This window comes from Prinia subflava, chromosome 1, assembly GCF_021018805.1.
Source record: "Prinia subflava isolate CZ2003 ecotype Zambia chromosome 1, Cam_Psub_1.2, whole genome shotgun sequence".
Lineage (NCBI taxonomy): Eukaryota > Metazoa > Chordata > Aves > Passeriformes > Cisticolidae > Prinia > Prinia subflava.
In genome coordinates this window covers 125,086,282-125,107,671 of record NC_086247.1, presented here as the reverse complement: position 1 = coordinate 125,107,671, position 21,390 = coordinate 125,086,282, and the positions used below count along the sequence as shown (strand labels likewise).

The 21,390-nt window shown below is 37.3% G+C and overlaps 1 protein-coding gene across 1 annotated transcript in view; it reads right to left on the bottom strand.

Moving 5' to 3' along the window:
• AGMO (alkylglycerol monooxygenase) overlaps positions 1 to 21,390 on the bottom strand; it is a 186,204-nt gene that overhangs the window by 147,769 nt on the left and 17,045 nt on the right. Inside the window, exon 3 of the mRNA XM_063420842.1 lies at positions 18,419 to 18,570. Coding sequence (XP_063276912.1) covers positions 18,419 to 18,570 — 152 coding nt within the window. The remainder of the gene's footprint in view (positions 1 to 18,418; positions 18,571 to 21,390) is intronic.

Here is a 21,390-nt window from a genome sequence, read left to right as displayed (position 1 = left end):
TTCTGAGATAGTATTTTTATTCATGCTTCTTATGTTACCTATATTCAATAAGGCAGTGTAAAGAGAATTGTCCAGTCCTTCATTTCTTCTGCTTCTTAAAGACAAAAAAGTAATCACATTTTGTGCACCCTGTAAGGAATTTATACCATTGGAAATCATGCTCCTACAAAAATTATCGCTTCAGTCAGCTAGAAAATTAAAGATTCACTTTTCAAATGAAAACAATGAAAAAGCTCTCATCCAAAACCCCTATACTCCTAAAAACAATTAATCTTATTTCATAAAAAATGTGTTTTCTATTGCCAGGACTGTCTCATCTAATTGGAAATCTGAAATTGTAAGAAAACTTTGGTTCTTTAATCCATCATATTTCCATAATGTAAATGAAGAACAGACTTCCTTTAGAAGTCAGCTTTGCATTTTTACCAGATGCCCTGGAAAAAAATCTTTTCTCAGACCTTTAAAGCAAATACATTAACATGTAATAAAATAATAGCATTAAATTTTGTTGCAGGTTTGTATTCAGAACTTCTCAGCAACATAAATTATTTTTATATTATCTAAAAGCATAAACTAATATTTATTTCTCTTTAATAGATAGTAAAAATATAAGCATTTAAACATAGACACCTTCTCTGAAAACAACAGATTTCACTTTTTAAGATGTAAGAATCTTTAGGGGAAAAAACACAAGAACATGGAGGGTATTTTAAATCCAAAAAAATTCCCCATTTCCCTGTTAACTCCAATTCTAATCACAGTAGTAGTCTTACAACTTTGAGTAGAAGTGAAGTTGTGGAGACTTCCTGTAGCAATTCAGTTTTTAAACTAATTATATATGATAATATTCCTACTTTGAAAAGGGTTCTCCTCCTCACCTTCAATTTTTAAATATTCTTTCTTCTTATAGGGCATTTCAGAAGTTTTTTGCTTTATTTTGATGGTCATGCATTTGGGTTACAACACTGCAGGTAGGGGTACCAATCTGAGGAAAGACAGGTTTTTGAACGAAACATGAGACTCTCCTTATTTTTTATACAATTCTACAGCCATGACATAATTTTTCTTTGAAGTTTTTAATCCAGATATAATTTCATGAGTCTTCTCTTAATATACACTAGGTCACCCTGTTCAATCCTCAATGATTTAGTAATATTGTATCTCACACACACAAAATCAAACATGGCTAGGTCAGCTGTAGCACCATCAACACAATCTGCTTTGAAAATATAGCCCTCATATTACTATTGTTATGAAATTTTACTATCCATGTCACACCACTAGATTTATTTGGCACTTGCAGTCATGACTTGTTCTTCCGGAGGAATTCCTCTATAATTGAGCATTAGTTATTGTACCATTAAAATGCAGCGTTTCCGTAAATTTTAAACAGATAACAGCACTTTCTAGCAAGTGTTTTTTTAGATACAAGTTTATTACCTAGTTACAGGGAGGAGAAAAAAAATTGGCTAAAAACGTTTTTCCTTTTCTAGTTAAAATAAAATAAATGAGGTTAACAGAAAACATCCTGCCATTGCTCCCACAGGAATATTCTCCAGCTACGAAGTGAGTGAGGGCCATTTCTGTAAATGCAAATGTTTTAAAACCTAATGTAATAATAAACAGTTATACAACATACATTTTCTAATGTGATCTTTTGTATATTTATACTATAAGCATTGAGACTTTATAAGTATTTTTATCTATTTCTTTCATTTGTGGGTTTGGGTTCAACCTTATTAACAATGGCAATGGTCCAATGACCTGGTAGAAATATGAGTGGGCACAGATCGCTTCAGCTCCGGGGTTTACTCATATTTCAGATGAAGAGTGGGCCTGTGCAGTTGAACTATTATTTTTCCACAAAAATGCCAAGAGACTGGGATGAATAGGCTCCTTTCATTATGCCCTGGAGGAAGAGGAAGACTAAAAGGTTTCTGGCTAATTGTGTCCTTGCATAAATGTCAGAACAAAGTAAGGCTCCGTGTAAAAACATTTTCTTTACAGTCTTGGCAAGTATTTCCCTAAGAAATTCTGAAGAATTAGGCTCATGATGTCAGATACACTTTAGTGAGTGTGATACATTTTGTATCTCCCTGCTGATCTGCTCACCACTATGGAAATCCAAAAAGGCAGAAGTAACCTTTCGGTTCCTTTAACCTTTCCTTAAAGCAAGGTACAGAATTGTCATAAGTCAGACCCTGAGTTTGGGATGCTGATTGATCAGAAAGACTGGCCCTTAGGTTTGTAATGGAAATAATACTGCTTGCTGAAATATTTTTTCTATCCCAATATACATGCCACAAGCAGAACAAATCCCTCAAAATCATTAAGAGGGCAGAGGATTTACTGGGCTTTTATCCTGTAGACTTAGTCAATATGGTAAAATTAGGTGGAGAACTAACGATTTTAATTTGCATTACAAATAATATTCTTGTTTATATGAATACATATGTATATATCAAGTATCAGATTGCAGTATTGTAAGTATTTTATACTAGACTGTAATCAGCATTACATCATGCCCTCTTTAACAAAATAACGTTTAATGGGCATCATGTTGTAAATGTAGTGCATCACCCTCTTCAATTATAAAGAATGCATGGAGTTACTCTCAGTTATGGATAGAACGGTAATTTAGAAGAAAAAAATTAATTTTTATTTTAAAATAAATACCGGTCTAAAAATAACTATAAACTCTTAAAGTTTAACGTAGTAGTCTACGTTTTAAATTTCAAATCCTCAGAAGTATTGCAAACAAAATTGTATAAATAATAAGTAAACAAAATAATCAAAGATGAACTGCCTTGAGACTAACATCAGGCCTACAATTAAAGTTGCTGTGGTTCAAGTATGGAATGAATAGTTACAGTCTGGACTACACTCTTGCTCATTTGACCATGCTAATATTTAGCATTCAAAGCTGCTGCCAACACAGCTTTTACCTGAGTCAAACTTAGGGCCTGCAACACTTTGGTTTCAATTGCATTCCAAAGCTCTCTTTAGAACAAATCACACATACAGTGAATTTCTTCCTCAACTAGGTATCATTCCCTGCATTTTTATTTTAGTTCTCATTACTCAGTGGCTAATCCTGTTTTCTATTTCTTCTGGCACAGTTTATTTCTGACTTTACCTCTGTTGCGCTACTTCTGAACCACATGGCAAACACTTTCAGCAATGATACAGGTTATATAAACAATTTCTACCAAAGCCAGCAGGGGTCTAGGAACCCTTTGGAAGTTGGAAATAACTGTGCATTTCACTATTGAACCTACCACACTGAACTTTCCTATGTCAGTGTCTGACATAACATAGACACAACATGCACTTTTGGGGTTTTTTTTCCTAAAATAAAACAGTTTTACTAAGTCGTTTTCAGTTTGACATTACTTTGGATATACTGCAATCAAATTAATTCTGACAAAGTAATAGAGATTGGGCTGATGTTTGGATGTGACACTGTTAAGGAAATCTGTGCTGCAAGAAGGAAATTTAACAGCTGCTTCTGGAGGAAGCATCTTTATCACTGAGTCAGAGAGGAACCAACTGCTTAGCGCAATTTTAAAGGCAACTCCTCTGTCACGGGCATCACCACTCAGTTGACGTGTAAAAACCATTTATAAATATTAGCAATCATCTGGCATTTTTCAAAAGAACAGGAAAGTTAATCCTGTTTCCTGACTGAGTTCTGTATTGCATAATTACATTCTGACTACCTAAGTTCCCCTGCAATTTCAGTTAATTACAGTATTATTCTTACTTCCTGTCCTAAAATTATTTGTGTAGTAACCATATCCTACTTGAGTGGAAGATGAAGTAAGCTCTGTGAATTATTAATATGTAAAATGTTGTGCTATCACTTCACACAAAACCCCACTACATACTGGATATTATTCCCAACTAAAAAAAAAGTGTGAAACTTTTCAGCAATTACATTAGTGCTCAGTAGCCCACCTCTCAAGGGATGCTTGTGTTACTTGACTAATATAAATCTATACATAACTAAAAAATATTAATTCAGCCTTTTATTGAACATAAGCAAAAGAAAAAAAATCTTAGATCTCTCCAATGTGGTAAAACGTATGTAACAATAATATACATAGTATACCTAAAATGTAGTCTTTTATTACTTGCCATTGCTTTTCCTTTATAACAGCGTAGAGAGCAATTTTACCCAACTCATCCTCTAGAACTACCATTGCTAGTTCTGAACATTGGAAAATAACTATATTTTCTTGGCAATCATAAACTTCAGAAGCATAATTATTTGGGAAGCAACTAGAGTATTTTCAGCCCAACTGGGCTGCCCAACTTTATGGCAAAAGTATATCTTAGCTATTACAGTATTTCTTAGTGTCTAATAGAAAAAAGAACTTTAATTCATTTTTGGTGCAAACTCTAATTTTGGAATTAACAGCAAGCCTTCTAACAGCTTCTATAGCACAGGGTTTTATTCCTGAACTTTGCCATGCAGTATCCATAAATCAGTCCATTATAAATTTCCTCACTCCTCCTAAACTCATCCTGACTCAGCATATATTCCTCTGTACTGCCTCAATGTCTACGTTTCTGTCACATCCTTCTATTCCACCCAGCAATGCTTTCATATTCCACTTGCACATACAGTATTTTCCTATCTGAAAGTACTGCACTTTGCCTGTCCCAGGCTTCTCCTAATTGGTGTGATATCTAAAATTTCTTAGCACTTCCATTGTTGTTACAACTTACAAAAACAACGTTTTTATAAGTTTTGTGAGTTGTAAAATAAACAACTTACAACTACTACAAAAAATATTTCATTCCAAGAAGCAGAAAAAAAAACCCAAAGAAAGTGTATCCCATAGGCACAAAAATAAAAGCCAAGGAAAAATATTATCAGAATTAATCCAAAGCAAACACCACAAAAAAAAGAGTTTTTGAGGGAGGGGATGATATTGCAAGACCTGGCAACTCATGAAGACAATCCACCATGACACACTTGAGAAACTACTAGTTTGAGTAGCAAATCTGGACAGATTGTCAGTCTGCTCTCCTAATCCCTTTCCCTTCCTGCAAAAGGAAACCACAGCTGCAAGAGGTGGCAGAGTCCAGAGTGCCTGCCTCCCCTGGGAGTTGTGTTGCCATAGCTGCAGTGATGGGCTGGGGTAGCTTCCAAGTGCCACCTGGTTACTCAACCTTTAGCTGAAGGGTTTTTTCCCAGAGGCTAGCTAGCAATTTGGTCTCTCTTCATGGGGAGCAGCAACTATCCTAGGAGCAGGGTTAGAACTCTAAGCAACAGTATTAAGCCATTTCTACAGCCACTTTTTCTTCATGGTCACTCCATCTCTCTTTCTTGTTCTCACTTCTGAACAGCTCCCCTTCCCTTTTTGTATGCAAAGACTCAGCGAGAATTGCATCTGGTCATACTTCCATATTCTCTGCACTTTTTAACATCTTTCCTCGTCCTGAGCACATAACACTTTCCAGCAATGTTTTGAGCATTACACAGAAAAGTTATTTCTACATCCTTGCAATTGTCAATCTTCAGATTATGCCTCAGAGCCTATTTGTTCTCATACATGACTGAGAAGGAAATAGTAAGTCATTGAAGAAATTTGGTGTTATAAATCCTGTGTCTTCAAAACAAGTATTTCTGAAAGTTCTTTGTGTTTTCTAAGGGCAAAAAGGCTGAGCTCCTGTGAATATATGGCTGTTACATTTTCTAATGTTTATACACTGGCAGAATAGGAACACAAAAATAAGTCTACATGAGTACATAAATAAAAACCCCTTCAGGTGCTTGCATTTAAAATAGACAATGCCAGTTCAGGGAATTTGCAGTGCTAGATCACGCTGCAAAATGTTGCAACACTGCCTGCCCAGGAGAAGAATAACCCTGTTTAAAAGTTGGTGGGGTTTTTTGGAGGGGAGTTTTATTTATTTGGGGGAAATTGGGTTGGGGGGGGTGGTTTTTGTTTTTGTTTGTTTGTTTGGGGTTTTTGTTGATGTTGGTTTGGTTTTTTGTTGTTGTTGCTTTTGGTTTTTAAAGCTTCACTCCTGACATGCTTGATTTGGCACTCCTAAGGAGTGGGGAGTTCACATGAATGAGTTAATCACCTCCCCTGCACCAAGCAGTCTCCAGCCCTCAGGCGATCTTTAGCCCAAGAAAGTGGGGAAATATCTGGCCAGCAAATTTTATGTGCTGGAAGGGGCCTCCTCTGCCTCACTGCTAGTATGGTGGCAAGACCCTCTTATCCCTCATCAGCAGAGGAAAATCCCTTCCACATTAAGTACAATTATAGGCGAAAATTGGCTGCCAATTTCTGAAAATCTGTCACTTTAAGTTTTAAGGGAGGTGGTTTCCTTTTCAATTTTAAATAGATCTCACCCATATGGGAATAATACAAAATCAAATCCAATATTTTTCCTACTGCCTAGCAGCTAACTTATTTACTTGACTTTAACAAGACATTTCTTTCCTCTTCCCAAGTTTGAGAGCAAGCACAGGCTGAGATGAGCTGTGCTGCTGTATGAGCAGGCAGTCACTTCCAGCTATTTATTTGAAAAGAAGGAGATCTATATGTTAGGTGGGAAGGGAGAGAGTGTAGGCAGGGGAAAGAGGAGAAAAAGTCAAGCTTTGAATTTTTTATTGTCATAAATAATAAGTTTGAAACTTGGGAATAAAAAATAGGAAACTTTCAGCGACTTGACACACCTCTGTCCTACTGCTGGAAAATCAAAACAGTTCCATAAGCTGCATCTCCCCTGAACTAAAAACAATGCACTAAGGGTGCTAAGTTAGCCTTGCAGCCATAATGGCTATTAAAAAAAATCCCACTTGCATGCTGTGCAAATCTGCATGTTCAACCTACATCAGTTCTTACGACACTGCATTGAAGGCAAAACAAAGTTTTACTTTGAACCCTGTTTCTCCCCCCAAACTGTACAAATAAAAATATAGCATGTTTATTATTTACAACTTCCTCCTCAAGAGACACAGGTAGAGAATTCATACTTTCCAAAATGTAACCTTACACATCTGGCCAGCAAACATCTGGATATTTATCTTCACTCATCATTTCCTTCAGTAAGTCCAAAAACTGTCAGTTGTTTCAGCTGAGATTCAGCCCAAGGGAGTACAAAAAAAATTACATCCTTCTTTTGTCCAGGTTTTATAAACTGCTTTTTACCTTTTTCCCTGGGATATCAGTAAGTATAAAAATAAGCAGTCTGGATCCTCTGACTGTGGTTTTTATTCTGTGACTGTGTACTCCTGTAGTCTCAGGGAGCATACATATGCAATTGAAGTAATAATACACTCATATCTGCAATGCATGCAAAACATCCTACACCTTTAAACAGTCTTTTATATATACACACATCCAGTATATACTTAAATCACAAGTAATACGGACTGATTTGTGAATAAACTAGCAAAATTTATGATAATTAAACTTCAGACAGACAAAAACCAGGAAATGTATGATTTACTAATTGCAGAATTATTGTAATGGAAGCACTACCTTTGAACTGAAGGTATCAGCCTGAAGAACTCATCCCTGAGTTTGTCCCTTGTTCTGCCACTGTGCTAGGGAAGTCTCTTCATCTGCTTGTGCTATCCTTCCCCTGTTTTACAGAAGGGAACAATGAAATCCATCTCCATTGCAAAACGTTTGCAGTTTAACTATGAAAAAAAGCACCCTCAGGGACTCAATTATTATTACCAAATATAGATACTGAAAAAGGAAAATGAGAATAATCAAAGTTTGTTTACTCTTACTGTTCAGTAATTTAAAGCCATTGATGTACTTAAGTTTTCCATATCTCTGTCCTGATATCCAGTCTGAAATTGCTTTGCAAAAATTTTCAGACAAGAAATGAAAAATTCAAACTATGCAAAGAGGTTTTTTGAAGTTTTTTGTTTAGCTGACATTGCATGCACTTCTTCCCAATAATATCTGTGAACCAGCTTCAAGCTTTTCAACTTAGCTCTGCTTGGTGAAGTTGAAGTGCTTTTACATGAGGGGTAAATATAATAATAATACTCATATTTAAAGACAAAAGAGCAAAAATTAATATTATGGCATCTTAAAATTCTATCATTTTGTATGAATTTATTTTATACGTCTACTGTGAGCATTTTGCATATTGTCATTTGTCCCATAGGAATGCTACAAAATGTTCATGACTCAGATTCATTTTTAACCGTATGGTCCAAGGGAATCTGCTAACGGTATAAAAAGCTTGCATACTTAATTCTCCATTTCTCCATTATATTTTTAGATATATTTTACAACTTTAAATCAACCAAGAGAAACACATGTTTAAGTAGCAAAAAACATTTATAACAAAAAAAAGTCATGCTAGCATGAGTAGGTAAGAGACATTGGAAGGAGAGCAAGCTGGAAGTAGTAGGAAAGACTTGAGTGTTGGCTTTGACAGGGTCACTCATTCCTGCTTCACATCCATTTTAGCCAACAAACAAGTCAGGAAGAGTTCCTTTTTTTTTTTTTTTTTTTAAAAGTCTTAATCTCCATTCAGAAAAAAACAGTCTGGGGTAAAAAAATTCCTTTTATTTTTAGTTCGTTAACACAGTGTAGGTTACTGCATTTAAAAAAATACAGGAGTTTTATACCTACAAAATTTTAGGATCTCAGCATTTGCATGTGTTAATAGAGACTAAAATTTAAAATAAAATAAAAGAAAGCATAAAGGCAAGTAAAAGATATGATGCACATGTAAAGTATATATTTTCCTTACACCACTGTGCTGTAAAAGCAATAAAATCCTACCTTTTTGTCTCAATTTAACAGGCCAGTTTCCAGCTGATGGAAGCCATGACCATGACATCACTGATGTCTGAAATGATTCCTTGTGTGAACATGTTACATGCCATAGTGTTATTACAGGCTGAGAGTCTGCATTTCCCTTTCCATACTTAGCAATAGCTTTGCCTCTCCTGAACTTACAAAAATAAAATGGCAAGGTATGCTTAGAATGACAGTGAAATTTATGATATTTGTTTATTAAACTGAAAGGAATTCTAATTTTATAGAAGTTAAAAGTAGCATGGGAAAATCTCTCCTGTATTTTATAAGGTCACGTGTCCAGGCTGCACTGCACTGTCTGAAGCAATAGCCACACCATTTTACTGTCCGTGTGTGTAATGTCCTCATCAGAAAGGCTGGGAATGGCCACAGTTCTTTCAGAAGGTAGGTTTTTAAGGGTATTAGTAACTGCAGAGAATCAAGAATTCTCCTCCTAGACTGCACAAAATCTTGCACTTCTTCATGCACACATACCAATATGATTTGATTAGTCACAATTTTTGTTTTCCAGTAGCAAAAAGAAATTTTCTGTTCCCATGCAGTCCTCAAAATAAGTAGCCCAGAGGCCATCACCTAATGCTTAAATGCAAGTACTTTACAAAATCCTACTATAAAGACCATAAAACAGTTGAGTGACTCCTATTTAGGATACCTGTCTTTCATACAGCTTTATACATGTGAACACTGTAGGTATCTTCTTGCAACAGGATATTTACATCCTATTTAGCATCTCTTCATTTAAAATAATAAAGTAATTTTACTTTTAAAATAGTTAGTGTTGATGAATTTACTCAGGTCTGGCATTTACTGATTCTTGAGGAAAAATTAATTGAGAAACACTGTAGGTTATAAAAAAGGAAGTTACACCAGAAAAGGATTCAGTGATAATTTTAGCTACTAAAAGAAAGAAAAAAGGGAAAAAAGGGAAAAAATGAGGTTGGTAATTTTTATTACATTACATCCTCCACCAGCATGCTATCAAGATTGATTGTGATGCAGAAAATATTGCCCTTCTTACACTGAAAAAGCAGTTTTGGCAGTTTAAATACTTTATTAAGGCAATAAAGATGCATTGAAGGAAACATACATGCAAAGAGCATTGCCCAGATACAATAATGTTTTGTCTGCTCCAGACGGACTTTAAATGCTAATTGCCAATCTTGAAATGTAAAATAAAGTATTTTAAATGGTAATGGCCTCACTAGATCTTTGGCAAGCAAGAATAACTATTACAGACATTGACCTTCTGGAAACCTGAGTAATATCCTGAAAGGAATGGATTGCCTTTTGAGGCTTGGGATGGAATGCACTTTTATTCTGCATTAAAAAGATATCCTAAATTTCTTATTGTCCTAGGTCCTAATACTTCAGAAATGGGATATTTTAGCCATGACCTGCTGGGGAACAGAAATGTGATTCCAAGCCCTTCAGAGTGGCAATATCCCCTGGAGGAGAGATGGGTCTGTGTCCCCACTTCACATGTCCCAGCCACACAATCATACACGTGCCACAGGAACCACCTTACCTTACCCTGCAGGTAGACTGTCAAGAGACTCCAAAGCTAAATTCTGCATAGCTAGAAAAGAGATTTCAAAAGAGCTCTCTGAAGTTGCATTTTCTCAGTGTGTGTTAGCTAAAGTGCTGTTTCAGGGTGGAAGTGCAGAGATAGTGTTCTGTTCATTTCTTTCTCCATGCTAAAACCATACAGACTGATAGACAGAGCAATAATGACCAGGCAATTTTCACTAGCACAGGAGGGGAAAACCACTTTTTTTGGTAACAGAGAAAGCACAAGCATCTCAATGGACTATCTGTTTTAACAATGCATTTCATTCCTCTAAGCCTCTGCATCTACTTTAAAACTGACAAAAAATAGTTACCACTGCTGGCTGTTGGATGAATTATGTGGAGTGTGCTTTTACTTGAAATCTAAATCCTTACAATCACAGTTTCACATCACAGATTAAAAACAACTGTTGTATTTGGTACCTTTTACTGCTGATTTCAACAGATTGGTAAAACATGGAGGTGATACAGTCCTTTCGCAAGACAATGCGTGTAGCTGCTGTATCATAAACTGAGGTGGCATTTCCAAAATCACCGCAGTTGGTTTTGGTTTAAAACAAGCCTAGATTATGTGATTTTTTGCAACTTCTTCAGTAAATAGGTATTAACCTTTAGCTGAAATTGGTAGCGTGACTTCAAATTAAGTCAAGGAAAACAGAAATATACATTCTCACGAGGGTTTTCACTTACACATGAAACACAAGTTTATAGCATAAGATACATATTCAAAGTTAAGACCAAAAAAAAAAAAAGAAGCTAAGATAGACATAGGTAGACTTCTTTCCTTGAATGAATAGTTGAACCACCAAACACACATTTCTCTCTCTTCAGGTTATGAAGTCACCTGATTGAAGATGCTTCTATAATATTTAGGAAGCCAAACAGTGTACAAGAAAATTATTTCAAACACTTTTTCAGGTAAAACTTCAATAAGATCTTAAATTGCAGAAGAACTAGCTTCTCCTCTTCTGCACTCACTCACTACAAAAGGATTCACTTTAAAACTTGGATAATTCACATTTTACTTAATGTTCTATAGCACCTTAAAAAATACAAGTGTTATGCACCATTTCACTGGTTTTCAGCAGCACACTTGAAAAAGTATGTCAAACGAACTGTTTCCTTGCACAATGAATTGGATGCTTTTGCACTCACATCTCTGCTCCGATGAAATGAATTCTTTTTTCTGTGTTTAAAATTTGAATGCAGCCTAGAGGGCAGCAATAGCCAAGGATATGAATGTATGAAGACAGATGATTTTTTGAATGGCCAACCCATGCTAATTTATAACAAACTGTCTTCTCCCACTTCACCACATTTTCTAATGTTTTACTGAAAATGCATGTAGCAAACTTGGTTTTTTATATGCAGATCCAGAACTTTTTCCCTAATCTGTGCACTCAAGAAAAACCCAGGCACTGCAGGTAGGAAAAAAGACGAAATTCTACACCCTGGACAACCATACATCTAACTAATGCATATCTACATAGAGAGCCTCAAGAATGCCAATGTATTATGTAAATCCTCAAAGTAGGAAAATACATAATTCTTAAAAAGATTATTAACCTTGTGCTGGCCACTTTCTCAACTATAAAATGACAAACAAGGAAAATGGAGGAATAGTTTCTTTTTCATTTCATACAGGGGAGCTTGCCAGGTCTTTTCATGGTGGGATCTTAGGAGAAGATGAATAGTGCTGGGAGGAGATGGAATTACCAACTGAATATTTTGGCATAAAAATTGTGTCATAATATTGTCAGCTCTCTCTTTCATTGCCATGTATTCCATGATATTTGAAAAATAAACTGTCTCTGGAATCAGAAAAATAAAAAAGATTGCTTTTGTACTCATATCAAGGTCTAATTTGTAACAGTCAGGCCTGTCTCTCCCAGCATCCTGCAAGAAAAAAATTACCAGATATTTACAGAAGACCTACAAGAATCATGGCAGGCATAGTGTTGTACTCAGACCATGGAGCTGAACTCCTCACGTGAGCAACAAGCCATGTCATACCCTTCACTACATTGTATTCCCACTCCAGACCACATCCTACAGCAGCTAGAAGGAATCAAAAATCCAAAGCAAATCATATTGTCTGATATCCAACCTATTGGCAGATTTGTTACTACCATTATTCTTCATTATCACTAACATTTAAAATACTTAGAAAATCAATTCACCCGTGAACATCTTTAAGATGTTCAGAAATTAAAATTAAGCAAAAACTCTCTAGTGGATTCTCTCTTATTTCCATCCTCTGAGCTCTTCAGGTTACAAAGATTTTTCAGAAGGTCAATTATTGTCTCACCATGTGTCAAGTAAAATAGGAAGAGGCTTTAGCTATCTGCATATGCCACAATAAAATTAACAGACTAAATGAGTCAACCTCACCTCATATCAGGACATTATTCTTGCCAGTATACAAGAAATCAGTCTTTCAAACAACAGGAACTTGTTATGAACAATAACAACCTGAAAACAATACAAGCAGGCTCCTATAATTTTATGGGACCCTAGACATTTTATATCAGGAAGCCTCATTGCAGCTGATGTAGTTTTCAGGTGAACTTTCTCAACAAAATGTACATTTTGATATGAAAAGGAATGGCAACATCTTGATATGCTAAAAATGACTTTGGTCTTCTACAAATTGAGTGTCCACTCAGGAAAAAAAAATACACACAGTAAAGGAGCTTCTTGTGAAAACATAAGAGAATGGTAAAGGACAAGTCACAAAAACAAGCATATAGAAATAATAGATGATAAAGTTTATTTACAATCAACCTGAATTGCAACAAATGAGTCATAATCACCTGAACTATGTTCTTATTTTCAATTCATGTTGTATTGTCTGCAGGTGTTAGACTAGAATCAATTAGAAGATGGAATAGAAAATATGACAACCAGCTACTGCTTTTGCTATTTTTGTGAGGCTAGTAAGGACAGCATTTTAATATCCTGCTCTCACAAGCCTGTTAAAAAAATAAGAAAAAACTGACAGAACAGCAAAAAAAGTTTTCTGTACAATTCACAAGAAGAGAATATTTTTCTCTTAATGATTGTGTATCAATTCCCTTTGCAATCAACACAAGCTGTGACAAGAAAGAAAGCAGAGCCTCATTCAGTCACTTGACAGTTCCCAACATTTTCTATCTTTCATTGGGGTGAAATTAAATTTGTTTCATTTTGGATAATCAATATGGTACTGAATTTCTAGTCAGGTAAACAATGACATTTTCCCAGAGGCAAGAATAAGCATAAAAATACCACCACCCCCAAACCCTCTCCCACTTGGCATGTAAAAGAGCACTGCAATTTGTTGTATTTCTACGGGAATACAGATTTTCCTGAAAAGCAAACCTCGTAAGAAAAGTCATCATGTTATAATAATGAATTTCCCATAAAACCCTTTAAATAAAAAATTACTTCAATATAGTAGCAATTGTTAATACAAATCTACATAACAAGTCCATGCTAATATTCTGAGTCCAGACAAGTACATTATAAAATGCAGACGAAAGGGAGCACTTCAAAGGCAGGAATGGGTCAGATAAATAAAGACAGTACAATTATAGGATTTCAATAAACCCTCCAAAAATTATCAGCAAATATAGATGGTGAAGAGATATTGAGCCTTTGAGCTGTGCTTTCCTCTAACAAGGTTAAACTCATCTCCTCATGCAATAACAAACACAGTATTGCGCTGGTGCCCAGTAACACATTAGGATTATTATTACTACACAATACATATATAATTATCAGAAAGAACAGGACTGGCCTCTATGGTTGAACATTCCAGTTACTTTAATGGCATCAATCTTGAGACACTACCTGTGCCAATTTATCCTCTCTGGCTCCTTATAAAACAATGAGTTACCTGTCTGTGCACTACTGACTCAGAAAATTGCCTGCTCTCTCTCAAGTCTCCACCTAATCCCAGAGATTCTCAGCTAGCACGTCTGTCTTATGTCCTGCTCCATGGCTAAGTTGACCCCTATGACTACTGAGTTGAATTGTTAAGAAATAAATGCAATACAACCTTGTTTTTTAACACAGTTTATTTCAGTGATCTTATGCACACAGTCTCCGTGCATGATTTTTTTTCAGGACTGAGTGGGTTGTGAACTGCAGCATAGTGTAGGAAAGAGCAGCCAGAAACTTCTGAAGTCATTGTGCTGCTGAAGGAACTGTAACAAAAGATGCTCACTGGGAGAAGAGGCAGAAGCAGTGTAAGTCATGGATGGCTAAGAGAAACACCCTTTTAAAAGAAGCTCTTAAAAACAGGAGTTGAAAAGTTCACAAAACTTCCAATTATTTGAAGTCTTAGCAAAATTTCTCAACACTATCAGCTGAGACATTTTGCCACAGTCTGAGTTACAGTCTTTTGAAGGACAATGCTGAAGTGAGTTTTCAGGGTTTCTTTCTTTGTCCTCTGACCCTTTAGAAACTGGCCTTGGCCAAAAGGTCAGTCTAGTAGGGTGGGAGAATCTGAGAAGCTTGGAGTCTATTGCTCTACAGTGTACCTGGTGTAGAAGGCTCATTTCTCATCCACTATAAATAAATTCAGAATTATTAGGAGACACACCGTTAACTGAAAATTTTATGTAGCAGCTGGGGAATCTGCTGAGGATACACTCATCAGCTGAGGTCTATTTTGTGACCTCAGATGTAACTCAAACCATCAGCTCATATTGGCTCGGCCTTTCGCTGACAGGGACCGTGTCACGTATCCCGCAGGGTGGCTGGAAGCCACAGCGGACAATGGGGCTAGCGGCTGACACCGGCCACCGGGGCCCAGGCAGAACAATGCAGCTGCTGCCGAGGTTGGCCCTGCCGAAGGAAACTCTCTTCTCCCAGGTTGTGTGAGGGGAGGGACGCTGAAGCAATGGAAATTCCCCAGCAGTAAAGGAGAACAAAAGAAGAGGTGTTGGAAGCTGCTATTAAGAAGAGACAGCTTCTTCCAGGGCCTGACAGAGGAGAAGAGATTTCCCCAGCTGACAGAAACACACTGTTCTGAGGGATATGATCCTCTGGGAAGTGTAGATTAAAAACTACTCCCTTACAGAGCATCAGAGCCTTACAACTCCCCAGTATTCCCCACTGGAGCACAGGGTTGAGCCTACAGCTGTTGCCAAGGGACCCGCTCTGGCCAGGGGTGGCCCTGGCCCCGGCACAGCCCCCCACACCAGAGCCGGGCACCACACACCCATAGCCAGGACCCGGGCTCTGCACTCCCCTCCTTGTTTTTGCACGGATCTTGAATTCTCTAGAACTCCCCCTGTGATTAAAAGGTGTGGCTTCTAAAGAAATCAGTTTACAGAGCCTCCAAATTCCTTATTGCCATTGTTATTTGTCTGCAACAGGAGTATCGGTGAGGCCAGGGTGTGCGGAGGGTGTGCTGGGGCTCAGTGCTGTTCTGGGACCGCCAAATCCCCCTTACTAGCAGGACTAACTCCACAAGGTCTCTGCACCTGGAGAGGAAACTTGAGGAGTAATCCATATATGCTAGATTAAAATACCTGGTAACAAAACCCCACACATATCCTTCAAACCCACACATATCCTTCCCTAAAAAAAAATTTAAAACAAAACCTGTGATTTTACTGCTTACTTTAGTAGTACAGGCATAATGGGTGTTTTTACTGAAACAAAGGGAGAAGTTACATTGATTTATAAATTCATTAAAATGCCATGAGAAAAACAGCAGAGTGTAAGTAGACCCTTTGACTGCCATGGCTTTTGGATCAGACCCAGAAGAACGCTGGAATAAGTGGTGAAGCATTTTATTTTCTAACCTTTTAGTGGCTACTGCAAACAATGGAAAATACAAGTGCATACTTAGAATAACTCTATCCTTTGCAAAATGAGATCACACCTAAAAATACTTCCTATTGTTGCAGTATAACTTCAGTTTAGGATAATAGCTATTACATGCATATAGTGAAGAGGAAAAAAATCTTCTCAAGTGTTGGGTAAAAATTTTATATTGCAAAGTAGGGTTTCTCCTACAGAAGAAACTTTAAAATCTGTAGTGATTCAAGACAATTTATAAAATACTAGAATGAAAAATCTAGTTATTCATGGACAACATGAAATAAGGTAGTAAAAATACCAGTGGATCAAGTTACCAAATTATTGCTTGCAGCCAGGAAAAGCTATATGATGATGACAATTCTTAGTATCAAAATTATATCAAGTTCTAAGAAACAACTGAAAAATGTATGTGAATTTTAGTTTTTCAGTTTGAAACAATTAGAGCTAGCCCACACAGCTTGAAGTTCCTGGGATATACATGTGCTCTTAATTTCTAACTTTGCTGTAGGATCCACGCCTGAATCATCAGGCCCTGTCACTTACTAGCGCAATGGTGTGTTTTGTCTCCTTGTACCAGAAACTTTTCCAGTGCCCTTTCTTCCCAATTTGCAAAGATATTTTTCATGACTTTTTAAAACCATCTCGTTGAATTTCCTCAGCAACTCACAAGGCAGCTGATTTTGCAGCTGTGTTGCCATGCTACAGATTTCATCATTGTTTGACCAGAGAAGAGCGTCGGTTAGACTAAAATCTCCAGTTAGTGATTTTATACAATGTTTCATCAGTTCTCTGCTCAGTCGCACAGATCTAACAACGAACAATATTTCTGTAACCTGAAGAAGAGTAGATTAACATTTACTGAATAGCTCAACACTGACCTTCTTAAGAGAAGAGCAGCATTTTCTTACAGTTTCTTCAAATCCATTACATATAGAATTGGTTTGTACTTTAGTTCTAAAATAACTATTGAGATTAATTCCAAAGTATTCCATCAAAAACAAAAACGGAGAAGAGTAAATGTAAAGTTGCTGCAGTAACAGAAATATATCCATTGCTTTAAAGAGTGCAGAGACAGCCCTGTTCCCCTCTCTGCCAGTGGGAATTTTACCACTGACCCCAGTGAAAGCACAGACAAGCTAGTGATTTTCTAACTCTTGAAGGCAATTATTTTTATTTTAAACCACAGGAATAGCTCTTGCTCCGGTGCAGTTCTCAGCCTGAGGCTGTAGCCCTGCCAGCACTGTTAATGTCATTGTTTGTGAAGCGTATTCCCAGTCTCCGCACACCCACGCAGGGCTCCCAGCTCCCGGCCGTGATGTCCCCCTCGACACATTGTTCCAGCTCCCCCTGCTTCCTCACCTCCCGCCCCGTCCCCCCACCATTGTTATCCCTTTACACCCACCCTGCATTGTTCTCACACCCGCCTGCCATCCCCACCTGGGCGGGACCTTTCCTCTCTCCCACTCCTCACAGCGGCTCAGGCTCCTTTCTTACCTACTTCCATCTATTCCACTGACCTACCGGCAGCAGAGCTTTTTCCCCTTTCTAAAAGCACATTACATAAAGCATCAGCACTACATCCCACAGTTTCTGCCAGCGGTGGGCACTCAGCTTTGAGTAGCCCAGTCCAAAGCTTCTTAAGGAACAAAAAGATTTCTATTTCATTACTACAGACTCAGAACTAGGATTGATAGGAAGTGTTACTGCATTTTCAGATAGGTATAAAAGGCTAGAGCTGATATTTATTTTCACTAGAGAACAGAAATACGTAATGAGACAGACATATATGTAGAGAAATGGCTGTCATACACAGGGTCCATTATTTTGGCCACCTCGCTTTTTACTGCACTCTAGTTTGTACATCCACCAGATTATTTTGAAATCATTAATTGTACTTTGCTGTTATTTTTCATACGGGTATATAGGGATATTGAACCCAAATTCTTATGTACTTAGTATTTATTCACTTACTTTTTCTCAAGATAATTCACTTTCTCTGTTGAACTGCTTTCAAAATGATACCCCTTCCTTTCACAAAATCATGTTTTACTGTATAGAGTATGATGTTTTCCATGCTTAAAATTTGTCTTTGCTAACCACTGGGAAGAAGAGCAGCTATATTTGCTTAGAGTGGATGAAGTATACTAACAAAAATGAATACCTCGCTTTATTAACAGATAACAAATGTATTTTGTATGTTCAAACATGAAAAATATTTTAAGTCTTACCATGGCTCATGCGATGAAAGCAGTAGTATGCAAAGTCCACTCCCAGAAGCGTCAAATACCATGTCCATGGCGAGTCCCAGGGCAGTTCAAAGAGTCTGTAGTTATTCCATACGTATATGTAACTAATTAACTCAATACTTCTGAATAAAACACTGAAATAGAGAGCCAGAAATTTTTATCAGTAAGTGTGTCAGTTTTAATTTCAGAACCTTTTATATATTTACAATTTACCAGCTGGAAGTCTTTTTATAACACATAAAACCAGTCTCCAAGCTCTTCAGCCTCTGTCAAGTAATACTACTATTAATTTCAATGGAACCTTTGCTTAGTGTCTACAAGGTTTCTAAAACCAACTCTCACTCGCTCACCACCCATGTGATGGCATTAGGTATGCTCAGAGGCTGAAGCACTCTTGTGCTCTGCAGACGTTATCCCAAAACTGGAAGAAACCCATATTTGCCTACTAGTAGGTGATTTAAGTGTAGCAGCAATTATGCTGAAACACTAAGGTATTACATTAAAATACTTTAACTGCTTCCATTACAAGAAAGGACACGGAAGGGAACAGGACTTCTGGGAGCAGTGAAATGTTTGACCTGCTCAGCACATCGCTTCATTTTAAAAGAAGACAAATGCAGCAGAGAGAGACAAAGATTAGTGCCTTTGAAACAAAGGGGAAGGGCAATTGGTAGAGAGAATGGCAGAATTCCAAGAAAGGGAAAGAAAAAATCATGCACTTGCCAAGCCAAGGAAGGCCACTGGACAGCAGCTCTTACTGCTGCTGAGTTCTTGGACTACAGGGACAGAGTAGCTACCCCTGGCCTAACAGAGGCTCAGCACAGAGCCCAGAAGGAGAAAGAAAGCAGGCCTGGAATGGGCAGGCCAAACCTAGCAGTAACTCTCCACAGCTGCTCAGATTAATACAAATTTGGGTTGCCATGGTCACACCCTCCTCTCAACACCCTACCACCTCATTCCACCAACTGGAGCCCTGAGCTACCGCCAAACAAATTACTTTGATTTTGCTAAGTGAGTTTTTGGATAAATCAGGAAGCCTTAAACCCAGCTATGAATGGTGAGAGGCTGTAGAGACTTCGATGGCCCATGTGACAATTGGCTTAACTAGCTGTGAAATGGTGCCACAGACACAGATGGATGTATATTTAAACTGGCAATTTTGTAGAAGAAACTAGTCCACAGCAGGATTTGTAGCAGATTCCTCACGCCTTCTCCTGCTACCTTCCTTTGTTGTGTTGCTGAAAATGTAGTGGAACAGTGGTGAACTGAATTGCATCAGTCTCTGAAAAGCAGCAAATAGAAAAAAAGAGAAGTAGAGGAAAGATACTAATAGAAAAGTCACAAATATCTTTTTTCTTTATATATCAATGGGTGAAATTCTCCATTTAGGGCCTAAGAAATAAGATAATCACACACAAAGTGTCATTCTCAGATGTGCTGCTGCTATTTTGTGGGAAGTGGAAGAATTATCAGCAACACCTTTTTACAAAGTCCTGCAAGACTTTAAAAATCTATAAAACTATTCATAGTTGAAGAAAGAACTCTTCAGGGATACAAATTCAGGGAGCTTCCAAAGAACACTGTAGATGGCCACCTGTAGACACTACTTGAACAGAAATGGTAACAAATGGCACATATGTGTTACAGCCATGCAAAATCTCAGCCAAAGGACAGACCAACATCTCTCTTTCATTTAGTCTCATCTAGAACTTCACCTTACACTGAAATCAGCTGAAAGATTCCCTGTGCATCTCTGTCCACATCTGCTCATTCTTGCTTCAGTACCACTTCTCAGAGGTATTTCTTTCAATACCCTCCTTTTTTTGCCTATTTTATTTCAGCTATATTATTTTTGATATAGTTGACAGCATGGCCAGAAAAACACTAGAATCTACAAAACTAAAAAAGGATACATACTCCTTCCCTTTAAAGACTTTTTTCACACATCTGGAAAACATCCCTGAAAGCAGTCCTTGTGCCTTTGGGCAGCTGCACTGAAACAGAAGGGAAGCTCAGTAGACATAGTTGTTCCAGCTTGCAAGCCATCCCCCATGCTATAGCTGAACTCCATCTTTTTGCATAGACATCCATTCAGAGCTTTTATACTCCTGGCATTAGTACCTCTTCCCATAAGTGTTTTGAATAAAGCTAGAAGAAAACAGTTTTTAGCTTCTGTGGTGCTAGTTTCACTATTAATGAAGAAAAAAAGTCATCTGAAAATCCCAACCTCCCAGTAAGATCCTGCAAGTATAATAGTATCACATCCACCATTTTATCCTGAAAGCTGAGGCACTACAAGGAATAGTTGCTCAGGAAGAAAAGAACTAATATTTTTCCCACAGCCAGGTGTACATCTTACCTACAACTCATTCCCAGCTTTCCTATGTCATACAAGTTTTTCTCTCAAGTAAAACCAAGACACAACAAACCCCATGAAATTTCATTTCATTTTAGCAGCTTGACCTTGAAGAATTTCTCTTGACTAGCAAGGACAGGTGTATCTACCACTTCAAAAACAACTTGGCTATGCCAGAAAGTGGACCATACACACCTGGAACATGTTTAATTTTCATAAGAGCTGTATTCTATAAATATTTTTAAAGAAGATTATATGTGTCCAAGCAGGTTTTTGCAATTCACCTCATGAGGAATCTGTAGAGTTCCGTATAAATTCTCAATCCATTTCACAAAAGGTCAGAAGGGAGCTGATATTATTCAAACACAAAGAAATGGGCATTTCTTAACATATTTTCAATGACCAGGAAATTTAAAACACCTCTTGCAACACAGAATATCAGTTATTATTAGGTACTATTTTCTTACTTTATTCTTCTGCTTTTATTAACATATAATGCTTTTGCAGTATATCCAAAGATATGTGACCTGAAACATTTCCCCCATTTTTGATCAGCTTTCAGTATTTCACCCTCGAGTCCTTTTCTTTTTTCCACAGG